The 22,582-nt window shown below is 29.2% G+C and overlaps 2 protein-coding genes across 2 annotated transcripts; one reads left to right on the top strand and one right to left on the bottom strand.

Annotated features, from left to right (window-relative positions):
* The first annotated feature begins 7,055 nt into the window (after window positions 1–7,055).
* LOC115722001 (uncharacterized acetyltransferase At3g50280) lies at window positions 7,056–8,671 on the top strand. The gene has a single exon (XM_030651117.2). It carries the CDS (start codon window positions 7,122–7,124, stop codon window positions 8,490–8,492), a length of 1,371 nt encoding a protein of 456 aa, XP_030506977.2. The 5' UTR covers window positions 7,056–7,121; the 3' UTR covers window positions 8,493–8,671.
* An 8,716-nt stretch (window positions 8,672–17,387) lies between these two features.
* LOC115721923 (tyrosine decarboxylase) lies at window positions 17,388–19,325 on the bottom strand. Its single transcript, XM_030651029.2, has one exon. The coding sequence runs from the start codon at window positions 19,125–19,127 to the stop codon at window positions 17,526–17,528; it is 1,602 nt and encodes a 533-aa protein (XP_030506889.2). The 5' UTR covers window positions 19,128–19,325; the 3' UTR covers window positions 17,388–17,525.
* Window positions 19,326–22,582: the final 3,257 nt, after the last annotated feature.

The following is a 22,582-nucleotide window of genomic DNA, read 5'->3' as shown; positions in this document are numbered from 1 at the left end:
GACAATATGTATTTATAGAGTTAGGGAGGGGACTTAGCTACAAAACCCTAGTTGGGCTGGGCCTGCTCATCAAAGGCTTCAGTCAACTAGAAAAGCCCACACTTCTGCTTCACTTAGACTTTACACACAGATGCTAAGCCCATTAACAATTGATCACCAACAACATGGGCTAACACAGCAAAGGACTATCCAATCAACCCAAGTTTTAATAAAACCAATAAAATTTAATGTAAGCCCAAATAAAAGTCTAACACCATTCGGTTGTTGGTGGTATCTATTTGCTTCGTTTCGCTGTTGGAGCCACTCTCACCCAAGAATCTCATGTCATTGAGGCTTGGAACGTAGTCAAACAACATGCACACGCCATACTCAACTCAATTCCCACTACCCATTCCCAATAGCCAACCCAACAATACTATTATTATTACTTTTCATTCATCCTTTAATATGACCGGTCAACATTGATGGTTGGCTAGTTAATTTGTCTGTACGAATTTCTTTTACGTAGACTTTTTCTATATATGTAAATGTATTCTTTCCTTACGTACACAATTTATTTAGCTGTTAACAGGGTCGGAAGTGAAAATATATATAATTATGCATGCATATTGTATATATTACTCTTTATTGTATAATGTTAAATAATTAATGATAATTTTAAAAAATATATCTTTTTTAATGTTTTATTTATAAAAATACGATTTTAAAATTTCAAAAATATATTTTTCTCAACAAAAAATAAGAAAATTATTAACACACAACGAGAAATGACAACTATAAATTAAATATAAAACAACCAAAAACAATTGAAAAAACGACAACTATAATACAACTATAAATAAATTTTAAAACACCCAAAAAATAATTTATTATTTTTATTGAAAAATATATTTTTATAAATAAAAAATTTCAAAACGTAAAAATAAAAATAAAAATTATATTAACATATTTTTCTAATTGTTTTCAAAATTTGAATCAATATGTAAAAATTTCAATAATTAATTCACATGACTATATTTCAAATGGCCAGTAATTAATCAACATTTTATATATACATATAAAAATACAATAAATATCCTATCATTAGTTAAGCCTTCCCCCTCCCCCAAAAAAAAAAAAAAAAATTACAGCAATGGCGTTTGGTTGGAGGTAATGAAATGGAATGGAATGGAAATGAAACAATTTTTATTCCATTCTTTTGTTCGGTTTCATTTTAAAGTATTGAAATAGCATTCCAATGGAATGCTCTTTCCACCATTTTGGTGGAATGGCTATTCCATTTTAAAAAGAAAGGAATGACCATTCCAATGTAACAAGAAAAAAAATTTAATGATTTTTTTATCAATTTTTTTTATACATTTTAAATTTTATTCCATTCCATTCCTTTTCCTATTCCCATTCCCATTCCCATTCCTATATTTTCATTCCTCCCAACCAAATGCCTCCTAAGAATTCCCCTTGAATTTTTACATATACAGAAATGTAGTCCTTCTGTTAGGTTCTGTCTAGAAATGACTACGGGGTGGGGATTGGCGGGGAGTGCTCCCCCCGTCCCCATCCCCGTTAAGGATTTTAATCTCCATCCCCGCTTATTCTCCATCGGGGATAGGACGAGAAATCCCCTAATAGAAACAGGGACGGAACGGGGAATCACCTAATATGAAAATAAAGTTTACAATAAAAATTTAAATATATAAAAATATTAAACTACATGAAAACTTGACAACCCCTCTCACTGTCGATAACTCATTGGAAGACTCATGTATCTGATTCTCTCTCGACCAGACATTACATTCACTGTCAACACAGTTAGCCAATTCATGTCCAAACCACAAACCCCACAAATGAAAGCATTGCATCATCTTCTTCGTTACCTAAAAGGGTCACCGGGACAAGGAATTCTCTACATCTTCTTATCTTCATCTGCGTGGATTCCCTGATTTTAATTGGGCCTCCTGCATGCCCAATAACACAAAGATCAACGACAGGTTTCTGCATATTCATTAGAGTTTGTCTTATCTCCTAGAAGATTATAAAGAAACATCCCACAATCTCAAAAAGTTATGCTGAGGTAGAATATCGTGCCTTAGCTACCACCATTAGTGAAATCACATGGCTCCGACACCTATTACACAATCTTTAAATCAAGCAACCAGCTCATGCATTCATCTATTGCAACAATAAGTCTGCAATACATATCGCTAACAATCCTACTTTCATAAACGTACTAAACACATCGAGCTAGATTGTCACTTTGTTCGAGAAAAGATAACAAACTCATCAATTTGCCTCATTCCAGTTAGCAGGAACCATCAACTAGCAGACGCTTTTACCAAACCTCTACCTTCTTCTACTCTAACATCTCACACTAGCAAGATGTCCATACATGACATATATAGTCCATCTTAACAGATTACTTGTCTCTTCCACATGTGGTTATTTTGGTTATGTTAGTTAGGAGTTAGTTAATATTCAGTTATTACACTACAAAATTTTTTACTTTTAGTTACAACAAAATATGTGGCTAAAAATAAAATAGTTGTGACTAATTACAAATTATCATTCCTATATTGTGACTAAAAAGTCTATAGTTAAAAGTATTAGTCACAAAAATAAATTGTTGTGACTAAATACATGTATTTTTAGTCACGATACTTGTTATGGCTAAAATTAAATTAGTGACAACTTGTATTTAAATACTATATTTTAGTCACAAGTAACTTTTTATAGTGATTAAAAGTTACATTTAGTTACGTACAAAAAATTTATGTTGTGACTAAAAAATTGTTACTATAAGTAGCTGTTTTTTTTTTTTTAGTGTTAACTGGTTTAGTCAGTTTGTTACTTTCAGTAGTTCAACTGGGTTTGTTAGTCGGCCATTCTTTCATTCCTATTATTTATATAACCTTGTATCACAGCACATTGTATCTCATTCAATTCATGTAAATTCTCTTTTTCTATTTTAACAAAAATATTAAATTTTATTGAAAGTATATAAAAATTATATTAAATATATTTTTTTTTGAATGAAAAATTATATTAAATATATAAATAAAAAGATAAAAAAGTTATTAATTATATTAATGAGTGGCAAAAGAGTAAAAAATAGTATTTAATGTAGATGTATTCGCGGTGCAGATTGTAATATTTTTTTTCAAACCAAACTGCATATATGCGGTTTTTGTAATTTCTCAAACCGCAACCGCAGTGCAAGATTTTAAAACTGCAAAAATGTTGCGATATTTTGTACCCGCAAGTGTACGTATCGTTTTAAGTAGTAAACTCACCAGGAGTGAGGTCGATCCCACAGGGAGTGTAGTTAAGTACGTTAAAATCAAACTTTTATTTCTATTTGGTTAAATAAAAATAAAGAAAGAATTAAAAATAAGAAACTAGTAAGAAGCAATTATTCAAGAAGATTGATAGTTAATAAAAATTAGGGCTTCAATTTTAATTGTTTCTATTGATTATGGCCTAATATGATTATCTTTCTAATATTAATTTCTATGCAATAGTAGGTTTACTAAGGTAATTTATAGTCTTCTCAGATATATAAATCTCAATTACATGCAAACTTTCTACTCTCATGATAAATTTAACATGCAACAGGCATTAAACACAGAAACCCTATAAGCTATCTAAACCATATAAGTACTCTCGTCCTATATCGAAGTTCAGTTCTATTTTACTATAGCATATTTGTTACTCACTTCTCAGATCTCGCATCAAAATCATAAACAGATAATTAGTGATCAGGCAATTAAAAGTAATTAAGCACAAATAAAATAGAATACATAGAAATTAGGGGGAAAATAAATCATATTAAAACCATAAACAATGTTAAATAATATCCATCTAACCCTAATAAAGTGTTTAGTTACTCATGTTTATGAGAGCACAATCACACATATTAACTTTAAGAAAAGAGATGAAACTAGAGAAGAGAAGAATGCTGAAAACCCTCTGAAGAATGCCTCCAATATTGCAGTTGATCTCTCCACTTTGCATCTGTATTCTCTCTTTTTTTTCTCTCTAAAATTGCTTGCTGAAATCAACTCTCTTCTTCCCTTTATATAGGCATTGAAGGCCTAAAAAGATGGAAAAAACGCACAGATTTAAATTCCCATTCGGATTTAAAATTTTGGGAAACCTCAAACGAGATATTTTTTCTACTACGTTGACTGATAGTATTTTGGTCATAACTCTCTCAATATTGCTCAGAATTGGACGATTCAAGATGTTCCGGAAAGATAAAAAAGAGATCTAGAACTTTCATGTTTCGGTTTTTTCCAAAATCTAATCAGAACATCGTCGAATTCAGGCTTGAAGTTTCAGCTTTATTATCTTCCACAATTTTCTCTATTTTAAATATCATGATATTTTTATCTTTTTCTGATATTTTTCTAATCTTCTTCTATTTTAAATCTGCACAAATAAAAAATAACAAGTGTAAAAATGCTCCAAAAACCCAATTAAAACTCAATTAAAAATATACTAAACTTAATCTAAAATTAATACTAAAAATAACCTAACAAAAAACTATACCGCGAAAAATACGGTGTGGTGCAGTACGATTTGATCAGTTTACACTACCATCATTATCAAACATTATAATAAAAATGTAAAACTCAATCGAATAAAGTTTTAACAATACAAAAAAAATATCTTATTAAAATTTTAACATCATAACATATATACTAATCATCAAGTTAATTATTATATTGAATTGTCTCTAAAAAATAATGTAACATTGTAACATATGTATATATAAATACATATATTTATTCTTTTATATAAAAAAAAAGAACATAAATCATATTGTAAAAATTTATAATTTTGTAATAAATAGTGCGGTGTGGTTTGAATCGCAATTATTTAATCTAAACTGCAAACCACTGCACAGTTTAATAGAAATGCAAATTACAATCACACTACAAAAGATTTTAAACTGCATTTTTCATGCAATGTAGTGTAATACGTATAGTTTGATGAAAACTTCTAATTTATTGTACTATAAAACTTGACACATATTATATTTTGTGCTAAATTTATCATAATTTTTAACAATTAATAACATTAATAAACCATATTATTATACTTACTATTAGGGCTCGTTTGGAACACCGTATTAGGTCGTATTGTATTGTATTATATTGAATTGTATTTTATGCAATATTTTTATGTAAAACTATATGTAGTATTAACTTTTATGGACACTTAAATATATAATGTTTTAGTATAAATTAAAGTTTAACATAGTATTATATAAAAATATGATACATAATCCAATTTAATATAATACAATACAATACAATACGCCCTAATACGGCGTTCCAAACGAACCTTTAGAGTTTAATTTTATGAATATGTACTAACAATACATATTCACTATATTTATATTTTATAACACAGGCCACGTCATTAGAGATGCTTTAATAGGAGTGTTCATAAAATAATCGATCCAATTTAATCCGCACGATCCAATCTAATCCAATCCGCAAAATGCGGATATCCGTACTTGTGCGGATTGGAAAATTCAAAATCTGCACTTGTGCGGATTGGATGTTGATTGACATGTAAAAGTAATCAATCCAATCCAATCCACACATATTTATAAAAAATTAAAAAATTATATATACAAATAACATTTTAATGTAAAGAAAATAGTAATTTAAAAATATAATACATATAAGACAATTATATTTCAAAACTTAATAAATCAAATATATATTCTATTCTTATATACAATTTAAAATAAAATTAAACTTTTTTTTTCCTTTTGTTATTTACTATTTTATTTGTTTTAATGTATTGTTGAAAACATAAAATAACTATAATTTGTTTTATTTTGTTGTTTGTTATGTAAAAAAAATATTTTTTTATAAATATTAAATAATTTAATATTAAAAAGTAAATAATCCAAAATAATCGATCCAATCTATACTTTTACGGATTGGATTAGATTGGATTTGAGCAATTGTACAGATTGGATTGGATTCAAAAAATAAAATCTACACTTAGTGCGAATTGAATGTACTATGAGCAAAATACTACGAATTAGATTGAATATACACCCTAGTGCTCTAATGCAAAGCTTCACGTAACGTGGGCAACACTACGCTAAAAACTTGTAATCTAAAAAGCAACTTCCTTGCAAGAAAAAACAAGGGAAAAAAAAGCAACTTGACTTCCTATAATAATAATAATAATAATAATAATAATAATAATAATATAATAGTAGAAACAAAATGCAACCTTCCCACCAACTATTATATAATTTCGATGAATTTGTTAATTATAACTTCTTATTTAAATTGTTAATCAATATTTACTTTTGGAATTACATACTAACATATTTTTTTAATTTTTTTCATAATATTATTCTCTATAGTTACATATAAATTTTTAATTTTTTTTTAAATAATTTACATTGCAGTACAGAATTCTTGATAGTTTATTTTACCATAAGTGTTAAAAAAAAAATAAATGTATTTTTAACACTATAAACAGAGACGGACCTACTCTAAATGTGGGGGCTATAGCCCCCACGAACAAAAATATTACCTTTCAAAAAATTAAATGTATTTTTTTTTAATTTGATAATTATAAACCAAAATAATAAAAAAGCCCCCATAAAATTAAATAAATATAGTAAGAGTGATTATAATATAAGTATAAATATTTTTTTAATGATAAATAAGCCCACAAAACAAAAATTCTGGTTCCGTCCCTGACTATAAACCATTTAAAAATTTTAAAAAATTCATAGGAAGGATGTTGTACTAGTCTATACAAGTTAAGTAAGAGATTATAATTCAATATCTGAAAAGGCAGGCTCACCAACCCAAACAAGTTCAGACAATCTTCTTTCTACAAGTTTAGATACATTCATTTCTTTTATATCTATAATCAACGAACAATTCAAATTTGAACGGCTAGTTTGGATAAAGTCAAAGGAAGTGGTTATAATAACATGAAAAATATTAAAACAAAGTCAGTCAATCCTAAACATAACATTAAAATACATGAAAAAGTTAAAAGTAATAACACTATAAAACCAACACAGAGAAGCCATAGTAGAAGAAAACAGAGAGTTAAAGAGAAAGAACAGAGTGAAGATCATGACCATGACCATGAACACTCCCAAAGTTAACCAAATATCTGAGTGTTTTGTTAAACCAAAGTGTGCCCCAGAAGAATCAAATCATCCCCTCTATATGACACCATGGGATTTAGTAATGCTCTCTGTCCACTACATCCAAAAGGGTCTCCTGTTTTCCAAACCATCTCATCAAGATGAGAATTTCATGGAAGATCTATTGGGCAACCTCAAAAACTCCCTTTCTCTAACTCTGAATCACTTTTATCCACTTTCAGGTCGTTTGAAGACAATCAAATCTGAAAACCCAAATTCATGTTTGGTTTATGTTGATTGCAGTAATGACAGCCCTGGAGCCAAATTTATCTATGCAACTCTAGATATGACTGTCTCTGATATTCTAACACCAACTGATGTACCTTCCATTGTTCAATCTTTCTTTGACCATGATAGAGCAGTCAATTACGATGGCCACACAACTAGTTTGGTTTCTATCCAAGTAACTGAGCTTGTGGATGGTGTCTTCATAGGATGTTCCATGAACCATGCCATAGCTGATGGAACCTCTTATTGGAACTTCTTCAACATGTGGTCTGAAGTGTTTAATAACACAAACTCTATCTCTCGTCCACCTATTTTCAAACGCTGGTTTCCCGAAGGCCACGGCCCGAAAATCAGCCTCCCATACTCGGGCCCCGAAGAGTTTGTTGGGCGATTTGAAGCCCCGGAACTCAGGGAGAGAGTGTTCCATTTTTCGGTGGAATCGCTAGCGAAATTGAAAACCAAGGCTAATACAGAATGTAACACCAACAAAATCTCTACCTTCCAATCTTTATCTGCACTTATTTGGAGGTGTATAACTAGAGCCCGAAATCTAGCACCAGAACAGGTAACAAGTTGTAGATTGGCAGCTAATAATAGAGGGAGATTAGATCCACCAATATCAGAAAATTACTTTGGGAATGTAATTTATCCAATAAGGGGATTTACAACTGTTGGTGATTTGCTTGAGCATGATCTTGGATGGGCGGCGTGGAAGTTGCATGAGGCTGTGGCTAACCATAATGACAAGACAATTCGAGTGTTGCTGGATGATTGGCTTGAGAGTAGGCGCGTTTTTCAACTCGGTCAGCTTTTTGATCCTTTCAGCATTATGATGGGGAGTTCACCTAGATTCAACAAGTATGGAATTGAATTCGGGATGGGAAAAGCAGTGGCGCTTCGCAGCGGTTATGCGAACAAGTTTAGCGGGAAAGTGTCGTGTTATCCGGGACATGAAGGCGGCGGAAGTATTGATTTGGAGATGTGTCTTCCGCCGGCTGCTATGTCTGCTCTTGAGTCTGACAATGAGTTCATCCAAGCCATTCAGTGTAACAATATTATGCATACTTGAAACAGTTCATGTTAAGCCAATTTGTATTGACTAATCATTTTTATGTACGAAGGCATTTTGCAGATTTTTCTTACTATTTTAATTTTAAACAAAGTACAAATTATAAATTTAGGAGATATTTGACGTAAAATTCTCTTAATATTTTTAAGAAGCAGAGGAATTTTTTTTTTCATTCAAAACATCTGATTAACAATACACATTGTGTTAGAATTTGAGATAAAATGAATGAATTTTCATCTCAAAATCAATTGATAATAGGAAGAATAGCTCATTCATTTTATATATTTTCATACATTAGTACTAGCTCTAAATATGGTAAACCAACAAATCAAAAATTAAAAATCAAAGCTATTACTGTTATGAAATAATATAAAATAATATAAAATAGATGAGAAGAAAGAAGAAGAAGATGAAGAGAGAAAGAGAAAGTGAATGAGAATTTCTGAGTTATTTATTCCAATGGGGTGAACTCCTATTTATACAAATACAAGAGTGAGATATTAAGAAACTAAGAAAAAGATGAATGTTGATTACAATTAATGGTAATAAATAAAAGATTTGGACATCCACATAATTATTAATATTTATAACACTCTCCCTTGGATGTCCATAATAACTGCCTTATTAAAAATCTTGCTGAAAACTTGACCAAAGGAAAAAGAGTATAGTGTAAACTAACTCCCCCTCATTTAGGCATTTGTGGAGATCTTCTAATCGACGAATTTCGATCTTATCTGGCGTCTTCTCAAATGTTGATGTTGGTAATAACTTTGTGAATAAGTTTACAAGATTGACACTTAATTAAATATGTTGAACACCAATATGTATTTTCTTGAAGCTTATAAAGAAGAATTTCGTGAAATGTGTTCTAACTCTATCTCCTTCAATGTACCATCCTTTTAGTTGAGCGATGCAAGCAGTATTATCCATAGAGAATTGCTTGGGTTGATACTTCTTTATTGAGTGCAATTCATATGTTTCCCAAATATGCTATGTCAATGATCTCACTCACACACATTCTCTACTTGCTTCATAAAATGCAAGTATGTTAACATGATTTATAGTTGCCTCGTTAAAAACCTTGCCAGAAAAACCCAGTGGGACAAAATCTGAGCTAGGGAAAAGAGTACAATATATATTTCATATTCATAATTATTTGCAAGTTGCCTCGTTAAAAACCTTGCCAGGAAAACCCATTGGGACAAAACCTGAACTAAGGAAAAAAGAGTGCAACATGAATATGTCTCCCCCTCATGCACATATGATCCATAATTCTTTTGGTGATAATATATCTCATAAGATTATTGTTATCACTTTTAAAATATCACCATATATAATCTTTGATCATATATTTTCTATAACTCTTCCAGAGTATGCATGGACTTCTAAATTATAGATGAGGGGTTCGTGGAACATTAGTCTTTATCCAACTAATTGTATCATTCATGTGTGTACACAACTTTTTTCATATGAAAATTTAAAATTTCAAGTAGATATGAACATAACACATTAATGGTACTACAAATTTTCATTTGTGACAATGATGGTACTCCAAGACCATATATTTATTTCATCTTGTTTTATGATCTTAATTTCCATATCAAATGATCATATATCTACAATTCTTGATACATATGAAGTACTTCAGGACTTCAATACTAATGAACAAACTTTATACATTAATATTTCTCGAAATACAAAAGAAATAAAAATTTGTTCTTCAATTAATCAAAAACTCTTAAAGAGTCTATCACAACGTATAATTTACGTATTTATATTGCATAGACAACCATAGGTATTTTTCAAATAATAATTTACTTACATGTCTTTATTTCATACAAAGATCTTTGTCATATAGTGCGCGCGACTTTGAATTTATATCACTTAAGACATGTATTAAATTCTTCTAGAATTTTTAGATAAGGCTTATTTCAAATTCTCACTATATTAGGAGCTCCAAATAAATAACCTTTTGTTGCAACATTTATGTGACGCTTATAAATCCTCATAAAATATATTCCAGGCTATAATCAAATCATGATTATATTTTCTCAATATTTAAGCCTTACTTCAATCAATCTCATGTCTATGCAAACTTTGTACAATAATTCATTATGTACAAATACATATATGCAAATTTCTCATTAGAAATATTTATTTGCACACCCTACAGGTCTTACTTCACTTTATGTGAGTAAATTTGCCTGGATTGCGTCATAATATTTTGGCCAAAAATCAAAATGTATGTCGATCATTCTCGACAAATCTAATACAATGATCCTTGCTATCTCATGTTAGTTTATTGCATATGCACACATTCAATATTTATTGCCGACAAAAATTTCAATTAATGATAATTTCCTCCCATATTGACATAACTTATAGAGATCTCTTTAAATTACATATTTTCAAATATGTTTATCATTTATAGGTACCTATAACGAATCACTTCAGGGATTCAATTATGATTAAATGTGTTATGTCTAACTTCTCTTGGGAGTCTCTTTGAGTACCGTTTTCATCACGGTTATCATTTTAATACTTTATAACATTAAGGTATCTCCATGAGTACCTCTAGATTTAACAACTTCAGGGCAAATCAAATGAACATTTACTAATAATTTCTATATTGTTCATTTACGCTTCAGGCGTTTTCACCTCATTCTATCTCAACTTTGAGTAATATTGATTTGCAGTTGGTATATATCATTTTGAACTATATCCTTCTTATAACTTTGTGCAAGGATCATTTTTCAAAAATTATCATCGATCCCAACTGCTTCTCTCCCCCTGATCGAGAGAATTTTAAGAAATTGTGATATCTAATAATATTAATACACCTGTAGGGATTTCAATATATCACAATGAATCAATATCTATTTAAACTCATATATATTATATGACATTGAACTTCAGGTTCAATAACTTCAGTTTCAAGTTCAATACTTATGAACTTAATTCATTTCTAAGAATGAGTCATACGTGTATAATTAGAAATACATAAATTTACACATTTTGTAAATGCATGATCATATAATCTTATCACATCGATAAGAAACTATGCAATAAAAATCTAATAATGTGTGACAATCAGTAGTCCCGTGATCCGTAAGGGGAAACACCGGGTAAGTTGTGCAATCCCACACCGCCTGGGGAAGGTCAAGTGGGATGATTCTGAGACTGTGTAGGTATGCGATTACACAGTTGAAGAGAGCTTAAATGGATTGATTGGTACTACCTATGTCAACAAGGTGCATCTTGTTTTTCGGTAGCCCATCTCGAAAGAACTCCACAGTTAAGCGTGCTTGGCTTGGAGCAATTTCAAGGATGGGTGACCTCCTGGGAAGTTTTCCCAGGATGCGTGTGAGTGAGGACAAAGCACGCTAGAAACACTCGTGTTGGTCTGTAGGGTGAGTCATCAATCCATGAAGCAGCTAGAGTGACGAACTCGTGTATAAGAGCCATTAGTCCGTGGGTGTAAGGACCCAATGGAGGCTTGAAGCGGGGACGTTACAAATGGTATCAGAGCCTTGACCCAGCCGGAAGTGTGGTCGACGAGGACGTCGGACCCCGTAAGGGGGGGTGATTGTGACAATCAGTAGTCCCGTGATCCGTAAGGGGAAACACCGGGTAAGTTGTGCAATCCCACACCGCCTGGGGAAGGTCAAGTGGGATGATTCTGAGACTGTGTAGGTATGCGATTACACAGTTGAAGAGAGCTTAAATGGATTGATTGGTACTACCTATGTCAACAAGGTGCATCTTGTTTTTCGGTAGCCCATCTCGAAAGAACTCCACAGTTAAGCGTGCTTGGCTTGGAGCAATTTCAAGGATGGGTGACCTCCTGGGAAGTTTTCCCAGGATGCGTGTGAGTGAGGACAAAGCACGCTAGAAACACTCGTGTTGGTCTGTAGGGTGAGTCATCAATCCATGAAGCAGCTAGAGTGACGAACTCGTGTATAAGAGCCATTAGTCCGTGGGTGTAAGGACCCAATGGAGGCTTGAAGCGGGGACGTTACATAATGGCTCAAGACTGTTAAAGAAATATAATTTAAATATTTTCTATGTGCAAATATATGCACATTCTTCTTTTGAGCCTTATAAATTAACAATGAGAAGAATCTTCTGGTTCTTCAACAAAATTTAGTCAAATTCTTTGACAATTTATTGCATATGATTGATCATGTCAAAAAATTCAATTCATGAACTTCAGGTTCACTATAATTTGTATTTCAATGAAACTTTCAAAAGGTAATGTAAATTCATTACAACATAATCATTACAAGTTTCATTTTATATACACAAATAATATAATTATATTATTCTCCAAAACATATACACTCTTCAGGAGTCACTATTATGTTTATCAAACTTTATATTTCTTCAGGAATCACTATCATCAATTCAATGATGTGTATAATATAAAATGTACATGACAACTTCATCATGTTGTTATAATGGTCAAATAGATATAACCATAATATGTCATTCATGTTTCCTGGTATCTTTTTAACAAGTCGTCTAATTTATTAATAGACTATTCATCAGTCTAATTATCATGACTTGATATATTATATATTTAAATGTACAACCAGTACATATAATAAGTTATTTCTTATTATACTTTCATAACTAGATAAAAGTTATACATCTAGGTACATACAAATATATTTTTCTACTCAAAGTAGCAATTGTATGTAAGAGTACTTCTTCAGGAAGCTTTTTAAATAATCATTTTGTGATTCTTTATCACTTTGATTATATTGGATCACTAACAAATATTAGTAAATTATATATCCACTTTCGGGAATATGCAAACTGAATTATATAGTAACTATATATATACATATCCAGTACTAACAATAGTTTGAAACTATTGATTTCAAGAAATAATAAAATATGCATATATTAATTTGCTTCTGGCATTACCAATATATGTGAAATCTATATTCTTTGAAATAGAATTTCATGTCTATTCATTCTCTTCAGGGAATGATATTTAAATAATCTAAATGTACAATAAATTTGTACAATTCACATTTTATCTAATAATCAAATATACTTTTATCTTGATTATAAGTGTGTCCGTACTACATGTACGCGACTACTATTATTCAATTCCACACATGATATATAGATTTTATACACTTTGATTGTGTGTGGTATCTCATCTTTTGGTTGTTTCCACTTTCTTCTGGAAATATTTGAGTAAATAATGCCATCAATTGTTTAAAATCATTACATTCACTTCGGGGAATGACGTTGAACAAGTAGAACATTATTATAAATTTCTTAAAAATTTATTACTTGTTCATATATAAAAAGAAATTACTCAACAATTTCTTTAACAATATTTCAAAGAATATATGAATATAATTTTTGCATAATCTCCAAGATGTATGCAAAATTTGATCTTTAATATATGTCACATGCAATAATTTCTAACATTGCAAGTAATAACAATGTATAATAACATGACTAATACGAGGAATCTTTAAAAGTGATTGACTTCAATTCGTATCATTCTCTGCAGGGAATGATGAACAATAAATACTGCCTCATGTATTTAAATAACATTAGTCATGCTCATTGTTATTCTTATACTTTAATGTTTCAATGCAATTTTTTTAACATTCTTTTTGGGTATTCAAAACCCACTATAAAATTGCATCAATAATAATCATTTTTAATGATTCTTTAGTTGTATTCACATAAATACAATCATTTTTTTTCTTCGATAAATATAAAACATTTACTTCAGAAAATGTTTGTCAAAATCTATATCGATATTAGATTATTTTTCATTGTCCTCAAAGAATACAAGAACATATATATAAATATGTATTCATCTCTTTCATTATATATTCATCAACTATATAATGAATATTACGTTTGCATAATCTTCAGGATATATGCAAGATTTTATTGAGGACGCATAATCATCAGGATGTATGCAATATTTTATCGAGGATGCATAATCTTCAGGATATATGCAATATTTTATCGATGATGCATAATCTTCAGGATATATGCAATATTTTATCGATGATGCATAATCTTCAGGATATATGCAATATTTTATCGATGATGCATAATCTTTAGGATATATGCAATATTTTATCGATGATGCATAATCTTTAGGATATATGCAATATTTTATCGATGATACATAATCTTCTGGATATATGTATAATTTATATAGATTTTCTCTATCATATCATAGGCACACATATATTGTAAATATTATGAATGATAAGACCATTATATATATATGAAATCAATAATAAATATATAAAAATATATACATACATATATAATATATAGATATATAGATAAAAAGAAAAAAGAAACCAAATGATTCTTGAAATTGTTTCAGTCAGAGGAGTATATATATAAATATATATTTAGTGTATTTTGACTTTGAAACAATTCAAGAACTTTAACAAGATACTTACATTGGGACTTGGGTAGAGACTCATGCTTTAATTAAGCTTGGGCAGAGACTCATGCTTGAAGCTTGGGCAGAGACTCGTGCTGATAACGTGTTATGAAATAATATAAAATAATATAAAATAGATGAGAAGAAAGAAGAAGAAGATGAAGAGAGAAAGAGAAAGTGAATGAGAATTTCTGAGTTATTTATTCCAATGGGGTGAACCCCTATTTATACAAATACAAGAGTGAGATATTAAGAAACTAAGAAAAAGGGAAACTAAGAAAAAGATGAATGTTGATTACAATTAATGGTAATAAATAAAAGATTTGGACATCCACATAATTATTAATATTTATAACAATTACATTATTGTCTGTTTTAGTAAGCTTTGAATAATTACAAAAGAAAATTCCAGTGTTAATAAAGGAGACCCTTAGATATCTTGGAAGCAAAATTAATCCAATCCAGGAGGTTCTTAGACCAACCAACAAACCGGAACCAATTTTGCACCTCTGAGAGAACTGTCTTCGTGAAACAACAATCAAGAAAAATTAGGAAGGGTTTCATCATTCGAAGGGAAGGAAAGTTGACTATACATTAATGACAAGTTTACTAATAAATAATAAGAATAAGGTGATCATTCTTTTATATCTATTTACCTACTTTATTAAATTAAAAAAAGGGAAAACTTTGTTAAATATGAGATAAAAGAAAAATAAATACTTCCCCACTATTTTTTTTAAGGAACGTCACTGAAGATAATGCCTTTTATTTATTTTTATTTTATTTTTTAATATTAAATATCCGATAATAATTTTTCCTTTTAAAATATGTCTTATAAAATAACTATCATATATTATATTTTAACTATAAAGGGCAATTTGGTCAATTTAAGCATTTCGATTACAGTAAATAAGATAAATCATTATTATTCTATTTCCAAACAATTTTAGTAAACAACATATTACAAATATTAATTCTGATTATTTTTCATTTATTCTGTTATATTTCTCCATTACTTTATTCCAATTCTTAATAATGTATAGTAAATTCATTCAATCAAATCTGCACTACTTTCCTCATAGAGCATTCGATCTGCAGTAAGTACTGATTTTATATTTTAAAATATGGATTGGATCAGTTTTTTTCAATCAGTTAATTTTTTATTATAGAATAATTTAATATTATTAAAAATATATATTTTTTCACACAATTAACAACAAAATAAAATAAATTAATATGTTATTTTATGCTAGCTCCCAATAATAAATTAAAATAAATAAAGTAAAAAATGACAAATTTGAAGGAAGAAGAAAATAAATTGTATGTACAAAAAAAATATTTAATTTTGTTTTAGATTATATTTTCATAAAAATAGAATATACCATATGTATTAGATTTTTAAATTATTATTTTGTACATTAAAATATTAATTGTATATATAATTTTTTTTTTTGGAATATTATATAAATATGTGTGAATTAGATTTGATCGGTTAGTACATATCAATCAACATCTAATTTTCCAGTCTAATTAAATCTATACATGTGTAGATTTCTGCACTTTACAAATTAGATATTTTATGAACACCCTTAAATATATTCAAGAATTTCACATTTCATTTCCTTTTTTATAGTATCTAAAAAATCTAATAAAAAGCTAATAATAAAAAAATAAGGGGAATTTTAAAAAATATCCTTCTTTTATGTTTTATTTACAATTTTACCACCTAAAATTTTTAATTACAAAATACTCTTATGAAGTTTTAAAATTATAAAAATACTTTAGCAAAAAGTAAAAAATAAAAACTAAAAAAACTAAAAAAAAACAACGCAAAATCAATCTCACGATAGCTATAAATCAACTATAAAACAATTAAAAAAAAATCTCATCACAACTATAATACGTCTATAAATAAATTATATAAAACAATTAAAAAACAGTTTATTACTTTCACTAAAGAGATATTTTTGTAAATAAAAAAAGGAATTATTTCACAAATACATAAAAATAACAAAAAAATTACAAAAATATGGTTTTATGGAATTTTAAATATTTTTACGATTTTTTAATTTTATTTACAGAAAATACGGTCTTTTTATATTATATTCTTGTTAATTTATTGTTGATTTTTTGTTATTTGTATGTTATTTTTTGTTGTTGTTTTGATGTTATTTGGATGCTATTTTTTTGTTATTTTTATATAGTTTTCATGTTTCTTTAAACCTAAAAATATAATTTTTATACAAAAAAAATAATGTCTTGTGTAATTAAGTTCAAAGAGTAAAAATAAAAAAATTTCCGTTTTCATATATTTTTATAATTTCTTTAAATTTTTAATTAGTCTATGTAAATTTTTCAAAATTGAATCCATTTTATTTATGTATTTTTAGAGATAATCCTTTTATTTTATATAGACCCCAGTTGGCAAAAGGTTTTTAAATGTAACGTGAACCAATAAAAAAAATGAACATTATTTTCATTGATAAAGAAAAAGAATTAAAAAACACATTGAAAAGATTGTACATAAAAAAGATACATCTCATACAAAGAAAAAAAAAATGATACGTATAAGAAACTCATTAGTAATAACTGGGTCAAAACTCGGAATGGTATGAATTTAGTATAATATCTGCTTGTTGTTTGACCACGTTCCAAGCTTCAATGACATGGGATTCCTCAGTAAGACTCGCACCAACCGCGAAACGCAGAAGAAAAATTCCACCAACAACCGAATGGGTCATGTAAACCCGACCCGAACGGTTAATGGAGTCCATCAGCTTGTTGTTGAGTTCATTCTCTGTTACCATTTTTTTGGGAGAAGTATCACTAATCCTTCTGGAGCCATTAATCTCAGAAAGTATAGCATTGTTATTAGTTGTTAATGCAGATGGTGATATTCTGAAACATAAAGTGGCGAAATTTCTAGGAACGACAACTTCAAATCTTTCGTCGGCTTCCACGAAACCTTGGAATAGTTTGGCCATCTTAACATGGCTACGAAGAAAGCCACGTAGTTTCTCGACTCCGTAGCTTCGGAGTACGAGCCATAGTTTGAGAGAACGGAATCGTCTGCTTAGAGCGAGTTGCCAGTCTTTATAGTCAACCACTTGTTTTGACTCGGTGGCTTTGTTTTTCAGATACTCAGGATCGGTAGACAATGATTGTGTCAATGCTGTGGGGTCTTTCACCCAAAGGCAACAACAGTCTAAGGTGGTGAAGAACCATTTGTGTGCGTTGAAACTGAATGAGTTGGCTCCTTCTACTCCGTCTATGAAGTGTCGGAATTCTGGGCATATACAAATGCTCCCAGCGTAAGCAGCGTCCACGTGGACCCACATTCCGTAATCTTTTGCCACGTCACATAGAGGTCCGAGTGGGTCAACAGCAGTTGTGGAGGTTGTCCCGACAGTTGCGAGTAGAAATATGGGAACGAGTCCAGCCTCAACATCAGCAGTTATAGTGTTTCTCAATGCCTTGGGAGACATCGAAAATGAAGATGAAAGAGTTGTGGGGATGACTTTAAAATTATCCGGGTGAATCCCAGCAATCTGAGCCGCTTTCTTGAAAGCGCAATGTGTTTGGTCAGAACAATAAACGACTAGCTTTCCAATATTTTCATTTCCAATGATTCTGAGGGTTCGATCTCGTGCAGCTACAAGTGTACACAAGATGGCTTCACAAGTGGTTCCTTGTAGGACACCACCTCCATTTCCAGAGAAGAGAAAGGATTTTGGAAGCCTGAGCATCTGGCCCAGCCAGTCCATGACTATGCTCTCCAGCTCGGTGGCTGCTGGAGACGACATCCAGTTGAATCCGACAACATTGAAGCCAGTGGCCAACATTTCACCGAGAAAGCCCGCAATGCTACCGCTAGAAGGGAAGTAAGCGAAGTAGTTGGGGCTTTGCCAGTGGGTTATGCCTGGAACGATATGTTCCTGGACATCACCCAGAATCGTCTCAATCGATTCTGGATAGAAAGGTGCCGATGTAGGCAATCTTTTTTTGAGGTAACCCGGTTCAACTTGGCTAAGAACCGGGTACTTCTCAATGTTTTTGTAGTAATCAGCTATGAAATCGATCACCATGTGGCCTTGGCGCCGAAACTCCTCGGGGTCCAATGGGTTAGTGGTTGCCCCGTTGGCCATGTTGGAGAGACCGTTGTTTAGAGGAAATTGAAAGTCGCCTAAGCTTCCCATTTTGCTATATCTATAATTCAAGATAGAGCAAATTAAGAACTCTTAAGTATGAACTTTTAGATTATGTTAGAGGACTGAGTTAAGAGCAAAGAAGATAGAATGATTTAGTAGTTGTTGTGTTGTACTATCTATTGATAATGCTATTATATTTATATGGGTGGAGCTGGCTCTTGTTAATTAGGAGATCACTTAGGTTATTTCGTGGGTGGTGTATTGGTTAGACCAAGGTGATATAGTTGAAAATTTCACAAGCATTCTAAGTGGGAAGATAATTAATATTATTATACTAATTATAATATACTTTAGTGGGTAGTTGAGTTGTTGACCAATAATGTTACCAAGAGTCATTCCTATATAAATATATATATAATTGAAATTAAGTCGACTTAACATTATTATTTTTTTTCAAATATAGTTGATTTATTCACTGTTAGTACTGAATATATGTGAAAATATATATGAAGAGAGTTGGAATTAGTTTAGTTCCCCTTTCATGTAAGAAATTGTCAAATGATGAATCTTGTCACATATATGAAATCATATTATTTAATTAACTAGAAAACTTTGAAAAAAATGTACAGATTATTAATATGCTAGTGTTATTAAAGTTTATTATTTTAACACTTCTTCAACTCAACCATGAATTTGATCACTTCTACACATCAATAATCATAATAATAATAATAATAATAATAATAATATCGTAATATAATGTGTTAGTTTTATATAAAGGTTCGAACTTAATTAGCATATCCCTTGAAAATAAAATGTATATTTTCATCCATATACGTACATATAAATAAATCTATACCTAACTTATGCAAAACTTATTATACAAGATAATGTGTTGTATATTATTGTGGAATTGGAAAATGGGAGAGCTAATTACAAATAAATAAATTAATTTAGGGGTGCAAATTACTAATAATTATATGTTTTTTTTTACATAATTAATACATATAAAAATATATAATTTTTGGATACAACCCTTAACTCAATGAATTACTCCATCGATATGTATAAATTTATATAATTTCATTTATATATATAAACTAGTGTCAATATAAAGTTGACAATGGATGTGGAAAACATATTATTATTTTTTTTTTTTTGAGAGAGAGATGTGATATGGACAAACACTTGAGCGCGTAAAAGATTGTATTTTTAAATACAAGTTTATGTTGATAACTCATAGTCAAGATAAAATTAAATAATTGATAAAATATTATTTATTCTACGTTTTTTTTCCTCGAACAACTTTTCAATGGTGTTTATATTTATTCATAAGTATTTTTTTAAATTGTATATTATTTATTAATTATCAAAGGTCAGATTAATTAACTAACGCCACCTAAACAACAAAACCTACAACATAGTAGGTAGGAGTGTTCATTGGATCACATCCAATATTTTTAGGCCTATCCAGATCCGATCAAATTATATATTGGATATTAGATTTTACCATCCGATCCGATCTAATTAATTTCGTCATCCAATCGCTCCAACATCCATTGAATGTTAGATTAGATCGGTTCTATCCATTGGATGTATTTCATATATGTATATATATATATTTATTTAATTTGGGTTTATCTAATATTTTATACATAGTATTTTTTGGATCGGATCAGATCGGATCCATCCAATATTTTAGATCCAGTATGTATTGGATTGGACTGGATCCATCCAATCCAAGAAAAAAAAAAGTAAAACTTTAATATTAATGTTCATATATACATATAGATTTGACGTATAACAATATAAAATTTAATTACTCATCCAAACTAAATGAAAATACTAATTAGTTTGATTGGATGTTGGATGTATTGGATTTTTAGATACCTCATCCACCATCCGATCCGATCTAATTGGATATTTAAAAAGAACATCCAATCCAATCTGATCACAATTGGATATCTAATGTTTGGCAGTCGGTTGTAATTGGATCGGTCGGTTCTCATTGGATTTGATCGATTTATGCACACCCCTAATAGTAGGACTAAGATTTATGTATAGTTTGTTTTCCTCAAAAAAAAAAAATTATGTAATTTGTTAAAAGAAATATCATTAATTTGACTAGGTAACCTTTCTTCTAACAAAAAAAAAAATATATATTTTATATATAAATTTACTTAGGCTAGCTCTTTTCTCTTTCTTGTTTGGATATCCTAAAAAATATACATAAATAAATATGTTTTAAATATTTAGTAATATATATATAAAAAATATTTGTTAAAAGTGAAAAAATAAATAAAATATTAGTGACTTTTACATTTTTATATTTCAAAACAATTTTTTCTTTTTGCATTTTTACAGAATTAAAACTCCTATTGCAACTAGGGGATCAACCTAAATCGCAACTAAAAATCTTATATCAACCCACATATATAGAAACTACCAGAGAAACTATTTTAGAAACCCAAACCGCGTAAATTATATGAAAAAATTGGTTACAAAAATAGTATATGAGGTTATTTTTCTAAAAATTATAGGTTATATATTCTTTTTTTTTTAGATAAATAGGTTATATATTCTTAGAAAATTACGAAAAATAAAATAAAAAATATTTAATATTAACACAAAAATAAATTTTAAAAAAAAAAGTCAATTAAAGTACCTTTAATAGTGGAGAATATTCCTAAAAAATTAAACTTATGGGGGCCAATTTGTAAAAATAAGTTAGAGTACCAATTTTCCAAAAATGAATTAATAGCAAAAAAATCATTTAGAAACTACTTTATCAACACTTAATTTTTTTAAAAAAAAACACACACAAATAATAAAAAAATTACAAAATTACGGCCTGTATGGAGTTTTCAATATTTTTACCGTTTTTTAGATTTTATTTACATAAAATACAGTTTTTTTTTGTAATTTTATGTTGTACTCTTGTTATTTTTTGTTGATTATTTATTATTTGTATATTACTTTTTTTTTATGTTATTTTAATATTGTTTTCGTGTTACTTATATGTGATTTTTTTATGTTTTTACAAAATATTGTAAAAATGTAAAAAAAAAATGAATATAAAAATATATCAAAATTAATATTTTATGTAATTATTATCCCTGTATAATTTTGAAACATGCGATAAGATTAAGCTAGACATATGTTATTTAGGTTTTTTTCTTTCAAAAACAAGAACACTAATTTTTATGTTACCAAACACACTTTCAATGCTTATATAAATATATTTTCACATCGACACTTTAATAATATTAATTTTACTTTCAAAAGAAAATATTAATTTTAAATTAAGGATATGCTATTTCTTTGCATGTTTAATTAATGTGAAGAATTAGTATGTATTGTTGAATGATTCTGCACGCGTTATAGGCTTAATATATGAATATAATTTTCTATATATTATATATATATATATATTATATAGTATCTAACATGATGAAGTTCATAGTGTTTTACATTTGCATGAACGTGTAGATCATTATAGAATT

The sequence above is a fragment of the Cannabis sativa genome, chromosome 9 (assembly GCF_029168945.1).
Source record: "Cannabis sativa cultivar Pink pepper isolate KNU-18-1 chromosome 9, ASM2916894v1, whole genome shotgun sequence".
Classification (NCBI taxonomy): Eukaryota; Viridiplantae; Streptophyta; class Magnoliopsida; order Rosales; family Cannabaceae; genus Cannabis; species Cannabis sativa.
The sequence above is the reverse complement of the archived record's forward strand: the minus strand, read 5'-3'. Positions and strand labels throughout refer to the sequence as shown.

Excerpts from the sequence above, each read along its gene's own strand:
- LOC115722001 (XM_030651117.2), top strand. The coding sequence starts at position 7,122 with ATGACCATGACCATGAACACTCCCAAAGTTAACCAAATATCTGAGTGT.
- LOC115721923 (XM_030651029.2), bottom strand. The coding sequence starts at position 19,127 with ATGGGAAGCTTAGGCGACTTTCAATTTCCTCTAAACAACGGTCTCTCC.